The 15243-nt window shown below is 39.1% G+C and overlaps 1 protein-coding gene across 3 annotated transcripts; it reads right to left on the bottom strand.

The window, feature by feature from the left end:
- LOC133300225 (serine/threonine-protein kinase BSK1-like) lies at positions 1–14645 on the bottom strand. Of its 3 annotated transcripts, none has more exons than XM_061499744.1 (8): positions 14026–14645; positions 13796–13929; positions 13565–13670; positions 13327–13412; positions 12493–12681; positions 848–1012; positions 648–761; positions 1–546 (listed from the first exon to the last, which is right to left on the bottom strand). In XM_061499744.1, the coding sequence occupies exons 1-8, from the start codon at positions 14474–14476 to the stop codon at positions 289–291; spliced, it is 1503 nt and encodes a 500-aa protein (XP_061355728.1). In that variant the 5' UTR covers positions 14477–14645; the 3' UTR covers positions 1–288. The 3 variants fall into 3 exon arrangements, with proteins under 3 accessions (XP_061355728.1, XP_061355729.1, XP_061355730.1); XM_061499745.1 differs by having other exon boundaries at positions 648–734; XM_061499746.1 differs by having other exon boundaries at positions 331–496.
- Between the last annotated feature and the right edge of the window lie 598 nt (positions 14646–15243).

Genomic DNA, 15243 nt, shown 5'->3' with positions numbered 1-15243 from the left:
TATTAGTCCATGTATATCATGCCACTACAATATACTACAAATTTATATTAAATATACTAAGCCTTGACTTGTTTGGAGCTAGAATATCTTGGTCAACACTTGGATCCTGATAGTGACCAATTAGACGTCAAATAATCAATTTGATTGACGATGGAAAAATCACCAATACTCCCTTCCTAGAGTAGCTTGGTGGAACAAAATGCATGTGCTATCTACTCCAGCAGTGATGAGATTTTTTAGATTCATAAGTAATTTCAGATTCCCAGCTCAACTTTTATACAAGTATGTCTATGATCCTCCTCTTCCTCCACGTTGCCTCTTCTCTTCCAATGCAGCTGCCTCATTTAACATATCAGCCGCATCCTTGTGCATGTCCAGCTTTGCAAGAGCAACTGATTGCATGTAGAAAGCCGTGGGCCAATCTGGATAAACACACTGTGCTTGCATTGCATCTCGAAGAGCAGGATCTGCTTGATCACATAACAGATAGCATAGACTGCGCCGAGCAAAAACAGTTGGAGAGACCATCGTCCCCACATCAATAAACTGCACAATAACACATAGCAAATGCATCTATAAAATAACCAGCATGTACCAAAGTTAAGCTACCCATCATTTACACTTTCAAAACGATTGCTGAATTGCACCTGCGAATAATTATCAATGGCTGTCTTAAAATCCTTGTCGCGGAATGCGTAGTCTCCCCGCTTCCTAGCCTCCAGCATATCTCTCATCTGTTGTGTCCACTCTTGGAAAGACAACTGAACCAATCCAATTTCAAAACTTAAATATAGCTTAGCGTCCAACCAAAAGTAGCAGATTTAAAACTATTCCCCCAATCAATTACCTCATTAGTTCCTTCATCATCTCTGTAGTGTGTTGCAACCAATATCTGATGTATTGCAGTGAGGTCCATTCTTGAACAAGCCTCACCCATCGCTGATAGCGGGCGTTGGGGGATTGCTGGAGCCTCCTCGTGCTTTGGAATTCCAAGCATGATGTGAGAAGGAACCTGAAGCACACATAATAGTAATCAAATACAATTAACACCAAAATTACCATTTGACAAGGATGCCTTTCATTATCAAATAAGCGAAGATGTTTACACTGCCTTAAAAGCTCAATATACGCCTCTAAATTCCCAGATATGCTTGGAGAAATATACACTTCACATTCATGACAGATTGGGATCCAAACTGTAACAACTCTGTTCAAGTTTTTATTTTCCCAAACAGAATTCAACTATGCACATTCCTAAATGCTGCTATGTAACACTAAATGGATAGGGTATAATAGATATCCAGAAGCACATAAACTATTGTCATCTACGAAACTCGCTTCCAAGACCGTAGTATGTATAATTAGTTTGTCATTTGTACTATCATAGTGCTTAAAGGAACATATTCTCGGAGGATATGCATGAGTCTAAGGTTAAAATCTATAGGATAACTAAATCTCACCCAATGACTCTAGACAGAGCAAAGTTCATCAATTGTATAGACATGGAAAAATCATATATATTGTATGTACTTCAAGTTAAAAATAGAAGCAATCCTAAATGGAACTAGCCTAGCTACAGTCAGATGACAGCCACAGGCAACCCAGTAATCAACCATTCAACCAGGTGTGTAAGGTGTAAATCAGAGTTTGGAATTAATCAATCTAATATATTTCTCTACCATGCCTCCACAAACAAGAGCATGTTGGCCTTAAAGAGTGGACAATGCACATGCTCATCTACTCGTATTAAGAAATTTTAACATATTTAATTATTTATTAATAGAAAGAGAGCAGTGAGAATCAATTTGTGACCACTTCGTCATACAAACTCGGGTACCATGTAAAACGTCAATTCAACCCAGAAACTTAGGCTGTTAAGGTGAAATACATATTAATGGTATTTGTTAGAGATATATTATATAAGACTATTAATGTAACATTCACCTAACAATTTAAACTTATGGGTTGAAATGATTCTTAACTTGATATCAGAACCTCCATGATCAAGTGGTCATAAGTTCGATCACACCGCCTTTCATTCTATTAATAGATAATTAAATATTGTGGAATTTCTAGCACAGGTAGCTGGAGCCTGTGCATTGTTCACTCTTTAAGCCCAGTGGGCTCTTATGTGAGGAGGCGTGTTAAAGAGATATAATATAAAATCATTAATGTAACATTCACCTAACAGTTTAAATTTTTTTATTGAAATGGTTCTTTATAGTTTTGTATTATATTTCTCTAACAATTACTTTGTTTGGGTTTGGCCTTATGGTCTATTTCACATTTTTTTCTTCTAATTTGATAACTTTCGGGGTTTCACTGCTAAAGTCCACCACTGCTCATGAGTAGTATAATTTAGTTCCCAGGATGAGCCAACAAATTGTACAGTGCATATAAAAGCAAATAACTAACAGTAGTACTACAAGAATTTTTTCTTTTTGTGTGAATGTAGTTTATTCATACAATACAACTTTGAAACAAGCACCAACTCTGCAAAGAAAAATAATCTTTTACTGCATAGATTTTACAAAAATTCTGCTACAAGTATATATCAACAACTTTGTACTGAAACATATCAAACATGTATATCCTATATGATTTAAGTGTCTGGCCTAAATAAGCCCCTACCAGAGTCAAAATGAAAATATGCAGATTACACAGTTCCAGTACATTTTCACCAAAAACAATTAAAATTGTCCCAGCCTAAGATCTAGTTTACTAAGTTGGATATGAATTAACGATAATAGCCCAGACCAAGTGAATTCCATTTTGCACAAAGCAATCATAGGGGACATTGACCCTTTTGCCACTGTTTGGAGTACTATTTATCACTATGCCACGATCCAGTGAAATTTTTCCAAAATGCCACGTCACATTCTCGCTACGCTAACAAGTGAGATTGGATTGGACACGTGGCAGTGTCTTGCAGGCCACAAATCTCACCCAGCAGTGTAGCGAGATTCATGGTCAATGTGGCAGACTGCCACATCTGCAAAAAGCTATCCACCTGGCTAATCTGAGATTAGGTGTACCTTTTCCACGTCTCAACACCTTGCGTATCTCACTGGGCTTTTGACCGAGTTTATCTGAGATGTTTCCACGTGTCATCACCCTGGGGTATCTCGTTGGGCTGCTGGCCGAGTTTGGTTCAGATATTTCCACATGTCAGCACTCTGGCCTATCTTATTGGGCTGCTAACTGATTTCGATAGTTCTATATATAGTAACTAAACCACCACATTCCCAGCAGCAACAAATTGTCGGTGCTCTTTTATTTGTTTCTACTTCAGGTTAGATTTTGTAATTGTTTCTTTCTATTGTAGTTTTATGTTATTATTTTCAAAATGAGTGATGGTAATGATTCAGTAATTATCAAAATGTGGTAGTGGTGGTACGTACTTATATGGTAAATATCGGGGGACCCTATTAATTGACTCTACTGAGGATGGAAACAATTATGTGTTACCACTTGCATTCGCCGTGGTAAAAGGGGAGAATTACTGAATCATTACCATCACTCATTTTGAAAATAATAACATAAAACTACAACAGAAAGAAACAATTACAAAATCTGACCTGAAGTAGAAACAAATAAAAGAGCACTAACGATTTGTTGCTGCTGGGAATGTGGTGGTTTAGTTACTATATATAGAACTATCAAAATCGGTTAGCAGCCCAACGAGATAGGCCAGGGTGCCGACACGTGGAAATATCTTAACCAAACTCGACCAGCAGCCCAACTGAGATACCCCAGGGTGCTGACAGATAGAAACATCTCAGATAAACTCAGTCAGCAGCCCGGCGAGATACGCAGGGTGCTGACACGTGGAAAAGGTACACCTAATCTCGCTGGGCAGCCCAACGAGATTAGCCAAGTGGACAACTTTTTGCATATATGGCAGTCTGCCACATTGACCATGAATCTCGCTACACTGCTGGGTGAGATTTGTGGCCTGCAAGACATTGCCACGTGTCCAATCCAGTCTCGCTTGTTGGCGTAGCGAGAATGTGACGTCGTATTTTGAGAAAATTTCAGTGGATAGTGGCATAGTGATAAATAGTACTCCAAACAGTGGCAAAAGGGTCAATGTCCCCAATCATAGTAATAGACATGAAAGAATTTCAACACCCAACATAAAGGATTATTTAGGAGATAAGGGAATTGTTGGTGATAAGTTCCTGATTTTCAGCCTGCTTTTAAGGAACAAACAGGTTCCTGATTTTATGGTTGATTTTCTTCAACAGACAGGATCTTCTGACTCTGTGTTTTATGTACAGCTAGGTGTAGATATTAGCTCCTATGCTTTAGATCTAGATTAGTGTTCAGCCTTTACTGTACAGCTTCTACCCAATTCCATATTTAAGCTGCCATTTTGTAATCTACAGAACAAGTAAAATACAATCTTTCTTTATGGTATCATATCACAATCTGAACCATGGTTGACTACAAACTCCATAATTGTTTGTTGTAAATATTAGTTATTTACTTAATTATTATTATTTGTTGTATTGGGCCAAGCCCATTAGGTCAAGAATTAGGTCTTTTATTCTCTATAAATAGAGACCTCTTTGTACAGATTATTCACACAATTCAACAATATCTTATAACTCTTTTTCAAGTTGGTATCAGAGCTCTCGATCATGAGGGCTCTGCTTCCGCGCCTATTGTCTTTTTTGAACAAAACCCTAATTTCTTTGCCTCTTGCCGCCATCAGCCGCAACCGGAATTTTTTTTTCCAGGGACCTATTTGACCAAGGGGACCACTGTTGACCTTCTTTTTCTCCGTTTTATCATTCTACGCACTGTTCCTCCGCCACAAACGACCCAAACACCTCCGACCGCCTCCAACCAGATCTGTCTTCACCGTTTGGACCACTTTCCGGCGACTTTTCAAAAAAAGGACTCAGATTCCTGAAATGTAACATCCATAGAAACAAAAAATTTCCGACTACCAGGGTGATAACACTTGTAGCCCTTCTTATCAGGAACATAACCAAGGAAGACACATTTAAGAGCCCTAGGGTCCAACTTACTGCGATGATGTTTAGGAACATGAACAAAAGCAACACACCCAAACACTCGTGGAGGAAGACTCATAGTTGGAATAGAAGGGAAAAAAGAATCGTCACCTTCTTGAAGTTATAGACTCATAACGGTTGATCAAGAATGCTGCAGTAAGAATGGCATCTCCCCAATAGTATTTGGGTACATGTGTCTGAAACATTAATGCACGAGCCACTTCAAGAAGGTTACGATTCTTTCTTTCAGCAACCCCATTCTGTTGAGGGGTGTCAACACAAGTAAGTTCATGAAGCATACCGTTATTTCGTATAAACTGGGAAAAACAGTGATTAACATATTCAGTACCATTATCAGTCCTTAGTCGCTTGATTTTTTTACCAAATTGGGTCTCAACCATTTTATAAAATTGAAAAAATATTTGTGGTACCTCAGACTTTTCACGCATTAAGTAAACCCAAGTTACACGAGTGCAATCATCAATAAAAGAAACAAACCATTTATTTCCAGAAGAATGAGGGATCTTAGAAGGACCCCAAACATCAGAATGAATAAGACCAAAAGGTTCAATACTTTTAGTAATACTAGAAGGAAAAGACACACGATGATGCTTAGCAAACTCACAAACATCACAATGAAAAGACTCAACAGACTTAGACAAAAACAATGATAGAAATAAAGACTTGAGTAAACTAAATGGAGGATGTCTCAAGCGCTTGATGAAGCCAAATCAAGGAATTAGCAGTTGATTGACCATGAGACAGCAAGATGTGATCCGTTACTTTATTGGTGGGAGATTGTGACACCAGATAGTACAGCCCACCTTGCTCTTTAGCACTACCAATCGTCTTCCCCGTGGCGAGATCCTGAAAAACACAGTGAGTAGGGAAGAAGGTTACAGTACAATGCAAATCTTTTGTAATTTTATGAATAGAAAGAAGATTCGTGAAGAGTTTAGGAACATGAAGAGCATTTTTAAGATGTAAGGACTGCTGTAAGTTTATGTTACCAGAACCCGCAACTGATGTATGTGAGCCATCAGCTACGGCTATTGTATGAGTTCCAATGGTAGGATGATAAGAAGTAAAGGGGTCAACACAACAAGCCATATGATCAGTAGCACCAGAATCAACAACCCAAGAATGTTTAAAATCAGTACATGAAAAAAAAAAAAGAATAAGTTTTGGAGCTCATACCAGTCATAGCCAAAGCATTAGTATCAGATGGCTTACTCAGAGAGTCAAGGATGGTTCGAAGCCTTTCTAACTCATCTTGACGGAATGCAGGTTAGGTCTCATTAGGTGCATGAGCTATTTCAGAGGAAGTAAAATGCGCTTGACCACGCATCCTTGCCATCTTTTCTAAGACCGTTTGCTTTCCATGGAGGCGAAAGCATAGATCCTTGATATGACCCGTTCTTTTACAATAAGAACACCAACGATCATCTTTCTTAGGTCTAGAAGATGCACCATCAGAAAATTTTGTAAAGGAATTCCTTTGAGAAGAACCATCCTTTTTTGTTGAAATCATAGCAGACCCATCAGTGGGATTAGAATCAGAAGGAGTTGGAGTAATAACTTTAGATGAGAGCATAATGGACCCTTCAGACACTTTGGTATCCATCATGATAGCCCTGCGACTTTCTTCACCCCTGACAATGTGAAAAACTTCAGAAAGAGATGGTAATTTTTCCTTACCAAGAATTTGAACTCGAATAGGGTCATATTCTGAGTTGAGACCACAAAGAAAATCATAGATCCTATGGCGTTCAATGGAGGTGGTCAGAGTGGCTGCATCCTTGCTACATTCCATCTTCAAATTCTCGTACTGATCAAGCTCAGTCCATAACTTATTCATAATACCATAATATTCTGTTATAGAGAGAGAGCCTTGCTTGGTAGAAAAAATCTGATTCCTCAGATCATAACATGTGGCAGCATCTTGCTTCATTGAATAGGTCTGCTTAAGAACGTTCTAGATCTCAAGAGCAGTAGGTAAAAACATGCAATGTTGACTTACCTCAGGAGTCATAGAGTTCCATAGCCACGTCATAATAAGTGAGTCTTCATCATCCCAATCAGCAAATGTTGGAGCTGTTTTGGCAGGAACAGGTCCTTCAATATGAGCAACTTTACGGCGTCCTTTGAGAATGGTACGAACAACCTGGGACCATTGTAAATAATTCTTTCCATTCGGAAGATAATTCTGATGAAGAGCAGGAAGATCATTGTGACCAAGAGGGGTCACCACAGACTGTGTAGAAGAATTTGTAGTTGTGTTTGCAAGGGTTGATTCAGTGTCGGAGGCCATACTGCAAAAAACTAGTCAAAGAATAGCACCAAGAAGCCAAAAAATACGGAAAAAATACCAAACGACGTCCGATCAGAGGGGAAAGCACAGATCCAGAAAGAGGATGAAGAGACGATCAGAACGGCAGTGGTCCGCGGCCAAAATAAGGCTGCATGCGCCTCCACGCGCCGGAGAAAGGAGCTGTGCGTGGGCTTCACTCGCGGACAAAGGGGCAGCGCGTGAGAGCGCGTGGGAAGGCTTCTCCGGCTGAAATTTTTCCGGCGTGGTTGTCCGGTGAGCGCGCACCTGTCTGTGGGAGGTCGCGGAATTCACCAGAAAACTCATCATCTTCCTTCTTTGAGTTTGAATCTTCAGTGTCTACTCCTTTACCTGTGTCAGTATCTCCTCCTCTTGTTCCTATTCCTTCTATGTCTGATCCTCCTGTGAGTGATCCTCCTATGACTGATCCTCCTGTGAGTGATACATCAAGTACACTAGAGATACGGAAGATTGTGCCACCTGAGTTGGTATATCAAAGAAGGAAACAACCTACATTGTCTCATCAGCAACCTCAATCGTCTGAACCACTGGTAAGTCCTGAATCTCATATTTCTGATCATGATGTTAATACTTCTGATGACTTACCCATTACTACTGATTCTGATGATTTACCCATTGCTCTAAGAAAAGGAAAAAGATCTTGTTCCAAGAAATCTTGTTCCTCGTGTCCCTCTTGTACTCAATACCCTATCTCTCATTTTGTTTCCTCTGTTAATCTTTCTATGCAGCACAAAAGCTTTGTTTCAGCACTAGATTCTATTTCAATCCCAAAATCAGTACATGAAGCCTTGAAAGATGGGAATTGGGCTCAAGCCATGCAAGAGGAGATGAATGCGTTGGAGAAAAATAAAACATGAGAGATTATTGATAGACCTAACGGAAAGAAAGCAGTCGGGTGCAGATGAGTTTATGCCCTGAAATATAATTCTGATGGCACTCTTGAAAGATACAAGGCTCGATTAGTCGTCAAAAATTACACTCAAACCTATGGCATTGATTATAAAGAAACCTTTGCTCCAGTTGCAAAGATGAATACATTGAGAGTCTTGTTATCCCTTGCTGCCTATTACAATTGGGATATAAATCAATTTGATGTGAAAAATGCTTTCCTCAATGGTGAGTTAGAAGAAGTCTACATGGAAATCCTCCGGGTTTTGATTCTGTGAAGAGAGAAAATAAAGTTTGTAAATTAAAAAAGGCCTTGTATGGATTGAAGCAGTCACCTCGTGCCTGGTTTAGAAGGTTTACTAAGGTTATGATGACCTTAGGATACAGACAGAGTCAAGGAGATCACACTCTTTTCTTCAAGCACTCCCAAAATGGGAAGCTTACTGTACTCCTTGTATATGTTGATGATATTATTATCACAGGTGATGATTTTGTGGAGAGACAGATTTTGCAAACACAGCTTGCCTCTGAGTTTGAAGTCAAAGACCTTGGGAAACTAAGATATTTCCTAGGGATAGAAGTAGCTCATTCAAGCAAAGGAATTTTTATCAGCCAGAGGAAATATGTTCTTGATCTTCTCAAAGTTCTCAAAGAAGCAGGAAAGCTCAGGTGTAAACCCTCTAATACTCCTATTGAGCAGAATCACAAGATAGGCTATGAAGAGGAGAGTCCTCCAGTTGATAAAGGACAATATCAACGGCTAGTTGAAAAATTGATATATCTGGCTCATACTAGACCAGACCTAGCTTATGTTGTTAGTGTTGTCAGTCAGTTTATGCACGATCCAAAGGAGAAACACATGCAGGTAGTAGAGAGAATTCTTCAGTATCTTAAAGCTACTCCTGGTAAAGGATTATTATTCTGACGTAATGGCAATCTCTCTTTAGAAGTCTACACTGATGCTGATTATGCTGGATCCGTGACTCACCGTCGATCTACCACTGGTTATTGCATGTTTCTTTGCGGTAACTTGGTGACATGGAGAAGTAAGAAACAAGATGTGGTTGCCAGATCAAGTGCAGAAGCTGAATTTCGAGCTATGGCTCAAGGCATTTGTAAGTTACTGTGGCTGAAAATTGTACTTGATGATCTCAAAATAAAATGTGAGGGACCTATGAAGCTGCTATGTGACAATAAGTCCGCTATTTGTATAGTTCATAATCCGGTTCAACATGATCGGATTAAACATATTGAGGTCAACCGCCATTTCATCAAAGAGAAACTTGATAGCGGGTTGATTACCACTCCATACATTCCCACTGGGCGTCAATTAGCTGATCTATTGACAAAGGGACTTCCTTCAAACAGATTTCAAGAACTTACTAGCAAGCTGGGAATGATAAAATATTTATTTCTCAGCTTGAAGGGAAGTGTTGTAAATATTAGTTATTTACTTAATTATTATTATTTGTTGTATTGGGCCAAGCCCATTAGGTCAAGAATTAGGTCTTTTATTCTCTATAAATAGAAACCTCTTTGTACAGATTATTTACACAATTCAATAATATCTTATAACCCTTTTTCAAGTTTGTTTCATCCATGCAAACGACCAGGAGAATAGCACCTCAAAGGGGGTATACAGATTGGAGATTGATAGCCAACTCAATCAAAGTCCCTGTCCTCCCTATCACTGGCCACAAACTGAATAGCCAAAACTTCATCAAATGGGTGAGATCCATTTGGATATTTCTACAAGGAAAAACACATATCAGTGATGCCAAAAAACCAAAGAAAATGATCCCAACCACCACAAATGGAGACTCGAGAACAGCCTGGTGATGTCATGGCTACTAAACACAAATACCAACGAGATTAGAGAGAACTTCATGTACTATAGCAGGCAAAAGCACCATACAGGTGTAGTTGGGCAAAATAATTGCCAGGTGCGGGATTGGTTGTTGAGATATATAGTCCCACATTGGTTGAAGAGCAACTAATGTGGGAGTTTATAAGGTCTTGGGCACTCCCACCTTTTGAGCTAGCTTTTTTTGTAAAGAACCTTGGGATACACCACCCCAAAAGCTAGCTCAAAGGGTAGGAGTACCCAAGGTCTTATAAACTCCACATTAGTTGCTCTTCAACCAATGTGGGACTATATATCTCAACACGCCCCCTCACGCAAGAGCCCATTGGGCTTGAAGAGTGGACAATGCAACAGGCCCAGCCTACCTGTGCTAAGAAACGCCACAAGAGAAAGTGGGGGGCGACGAGGCTCTGATACCAAAAAAGGTTCTTTACATGGTATCAGAGCTTGAGGTTCGATCCTCACCGCCCCCCCCCCCCCCCACTTTAAAGTGGAAGCACAAAAAAGGTAAACCAAAGATTGGGCCTGTTGCATAATCCACACTTCAAGCCAAGAGGGCTCTTGCGCGAGGGGGCGTGTTGAGATATATAGTCCCACATTGGTTGAAGAGCAACTAATGTAGAGTTTATAAGACCTTAGGTACTCCTACCCTTTGAGCTAGCTTTTGGGGTGGTGTATCCCAAGGTTCTTTAACATGGTATCAGAGCTTGAAGTTCGATCCTCACCGCCCCCCACTTTAAAGTGGAAGCACAAAAAAGGTAAACCAAAGATTGGACCTGTTGCATAATCCACGCTTCAAGCCAAGAGGGCTCTTGCGTGAGGGGGCGTGTTGAGATATATAGTCCCACATTGGTTGAAGAGCAACTAATGTGGAGTTTATAAGACCTTGGGTACTCCTACCCTTTGAGCTAGCTTTTGGGGTGGTGTATCCCAAGATTCTTTACATTGGTCTTGTATCAGTTGACTGCGCGTTTGACCAATGTGCATTAATTGGGCAATTCTTTTGCCCAGCTGCATCTATATGGTGCTTTTGCCACTGTAGCACAACTAAAGAGATTTGGGATGCAAGCAAAGGAGAATTATTCTAATGTGGACAATACCTCTGCCATCTTTGATATCAAGAGCCTACTTCATGAGCTATGACAAGGTGACATCACTGTCACTGAATATTTCAACAGCCTTACTGGCTATTGGCAGCAACTTGACATTTACAAAGTGATCGATCGGAAATGCCTTGAAGACGGCAAGCAATACAAAAAAATCTGCTGGGGAAAGACAAGATCTACAAGTTCATACTTGGGCTCAATAAGAATCTTGAAAAAGACCGTGGGAGGGTTCTTGGAACCAAGCCACTACCAAAGGTTTGAAAGGTATTTTCTAAAGTAAGAAGGGAAGAAAGTAGGAGGAAAATCATGTTAGGAAGCTCAACACCTTACTCAAAAAGCTCATTCAAGGCAGCTAAAGGAAACCAGTCAAATCAACCACACTTCCAACAGAAGAAAAATCGCCAGTGTTGTGAACACTGCTAGAAGATAGGCCATACAAAGGATACATGCTAGTTCATTCGTGGGAAACCAAGTGATGCAGAATCGTCTCGTGGAAGGGAGCATCACGGCAATACAGCCTCTTCAAATATACTTGAGACAGACAAGATAAGTGTTAATTCCGAAGCACAACCCTTCAGCAAGGAGTAGATGGAACTACTGCAGAAACTACTTCAGCACACGACACAAAATGTTGGAACAATTATCTGTAACGCTGACTAATATATCTAGCAATATATTTAATATTAGGTAACTATATCTAATATATCTAATTCCTATTACTAGCAGGGCTTACACATCTAGATCATTGGCCCATCCTTATTTCTTTTGACCTGCTTTTCTAAATAGGGTTCCTAACAGAAGTCATCAACCTTGAGCACATACCCTCATGTCTCCAAATAGCAGACGTATTGACTGAAGCTCTTCCAAAGCTTACTTATGAGGACCTGAGATCCAATCTGCACGTGATAGACATCTATCACCCAGATTGAGGGGCAGTATGGGTGATCAGTTCCTGATTTTCAGCCTGATTTTTACGAGCAAATAGGTTCCTGATTTTCTTCAACAGACAAAATCTTCTGATTCTGTTTTTTATGTACAGCTAGGTGTAGGTATTAGGTCCTATGTTTTAGGCCTAGCTTAGTGTTCAGCCTTTACTGTACAACCTCTACCCAAATTCCCTAATTAAGCTGCCGTTTTGTAATCAAAACTAGGAAAATACAATATTTACTTTAGGACTATTAAATCCGTATAAGCAACACAGTTCCAATCTCCTGATAAAGTAAATAGTTTATTTCGTTATTCAGTTTGAGAAAGGATCCTTACATCAGGTTTTGTGTGCAATGGAGCAAGCGTTGTGACCAACTCCTTTGTATCAGGCCGCTCCCTCGGTTCATATTGCAAACATTTAGATGCAAGATTAACAACTACAGTTGCCTCTTCTGTAGAAAACTTTCCCTCCAAATGTGAATCCATTAAGAGCATGTTGTTTTTTCCCTGTATCATATCAAGTGCCTGCAAACAGAAACAGGTAACTCCATATGGCACCAATCAATAAACCATGATTAAACAACACTAATTATGGTAAGACACATTAAATTTTAGCTCAGATGCTTATCAATAGCAACGGAGAATTCTAATATCATGATATCATCAACTATGAAAAGATGTGAAAAAATTCAATATCTCGAGTTGATAATGACAAAATATCATATTTCCAGTATAGATCACATATAGTAATATCGTTTGAAATATGGTCAAACCCCTACACCACAAATCAAATATGGTCATAACGACCATTTACAAACATAATAATAGTCAAGTCCCAGGTTCTATAGGACAAGCACCGAAGTATTTCAGACCAAAAACACAATAAAAAAATGCAGGCTTCACAGCTTTTACGACGAGGGAGAATCATACAGTATAAATACGTGACAGCAAGCTACTCCTATTATGAAAAAGGCAACAATGGTAGACAGCTTTGATTTATAATTGATGGCTTCTTCTACGTTTGGTAGTTAAGCTCTCTCATTAGAGATAATTAATAACAAAATAATAGTAATAACAATAATAATACAGGCTTGCCAAACGAATGAGCATGTAAAGAAGAAAAAAAATAACAGAGAAATGCAAAAGTTTTGGCAAATAGAAGTCACTTACATGACTCGGAGGGATGTGCTTGCCACTTAGCAGGTCTAGGATAACTGTACCAAAGCTGTAAATGACACTTTCAGGGGTGACCCTTCCTAAAAAGTTAATAAATATAGTGGCAATGAGATAAATTATGAGCGTAACAAGGATAACAGATGACCTGACAGAAATTCCTCTCTCCTTAGTCAAAGTAAAGTCTAATTAGAATGAACAGAGAACAAGTGAAGCAGTAGTTAAGTTAGGGTACCATTTCTTAAGTATTCAGGAGGTGTGTAAGCAAGATTAGTGCTATAACTTTTTCCGTCCCTGCTGTTCTTCATTAAACCAAAACATGAGAGACGTGGATCACCTTCCTAAATGAAGGGTGTATAGGTTAGATAATAGATATGGAGTTGAAAACATGGATAGAAATAGAAATAATAATAATAATAATAATAATAATACAGAAGAAAAGAGAAGAGTAAGAGTAACGTCCAACCTCATCGAAAAGAACTCTATAAGCATTCAAATCATGGTATAAGGGGCGGCCCTCGGAAGTAGAATAATGTAAAGCCTGTGCAATGTAGAGAGCGACTCTTAAGCGCATGACCCACTCAAGGGTGTGATTTTCCCCTGAAAGGAAGGAAAGGGAATTGAGGATGAAGTTGAAGTTGAAGTTGAAGAGATTAAAAAAAAAGGAAGAAGAAGAAGATGAAGAATACTACATACAGTGAAAGAGATGCTTAGCGAGAGTGTCATTAGGCATGTACTCGGCAACAAGAAGCCTCTCGTCGGCATCACAACAGTAACCAATCAAATTAGCAAGCCTAGGATGTCGGAGTTTGCCAACACCAGATGCCTCTTCCACGAATTGCTTGGGATCCGGCCAAGCACCCTTGCTGAACTTCTTAATCGCAATCCAACGGTTCTGGTTGTGGTTGTGGAGACGCCCCTTGTAAACGACGTTCTGTGCCTTCTCCCCACTCTCCGACACGATAAACTCTGAGCTGAAATTGTTGGTGGCGGATTTCAGCTCTGTCAAAGAGAACTCCGTGAAAGATAGGTCAGCTGGGTATGCTTGCCTTTGCAATTGCAATTGAGACTGGTGGTTGTTGTTGTTGTTGTGTAATACAACTTCCTCATGAGTCTCCTTCAGCAACCATGACTGGCAGCAACCCATGGCATAATAGATTACTTCCTAAACACACTCACTCACTCACTATGTATTTCCACAACACAACACAACACAACACAAGTTACACAACCAACAATTATGAATTGATACTTGCGTTTCCGTGTCCCTGCCGTGTGACTCACTTCCTTTCCAGCTAGCGCCCAATTCCAATTGCTTGTTTTTATTCATTTTTTATTATAATTTTTTTTTTTTGAAGATTTTAATAAATTACAGTTCCAGTTCCACGCTGTTGCTCATCGCTATTCCTATTTAGTATCACGACACCAACACTACGCTTCACCTCTCCGCTGCACTCTACTCAATATCCATATACCCATATACTTTTCTTAGCCTTCCATTTTCTTTTTTCTTTTTTCTTTCTGCAACTTATTTCGTAGCCTGACTTTTTCACATCCACTGTTATATGCAAGTTGTTAAAATTATAAAATATAAGATCCTACTGTAAAAAAATTATAAAAACTTAAAAACGTTTGGAATGTTAGTAAAATTATTTTGATGAAAAAAAAAATCGTAAAAATGTAAAATCGTAGTGATAAATCGAGATTTTAACAACTATAGTTATACTAATAAATTAAATATATATTTATAAGGTAGCTCTAATTTTCCTGAATAATCATTTTTTTAAATTAAAGCATGTTATATATGTCTCCCTATTTAATATCTTTAAGTAGAACCGTTATTTATTATTACTTAATTTGGATACACCACCAAATCAATCAAGACTTGCAATTTCATGTAACTTAAATTTGAGT

The sequence above is a fragment of the Gastrolobium bilobum genome, unplaced genomic scaffold, assembly GCF_033153095.1.
Source record: "Gastrolobium bilobum isolate Gb01-03AN ecotype WA unplaced genomic scaffold, APGP_CSIRO_Gbil_v1 utg6330, whole genome shotgun sequence".
Lineage (NCBI taxonomy): Eukaryota > Viridiplantae > Streptophyta > Magnoliopsida > Fabales > Fabaceae > Gastrolobium > Gastrolobium bilobum.
Note: the sequence above shows the minus strand (reverse complement) of the source record. Positions and strands in the feature narration are given on the sequence as shown.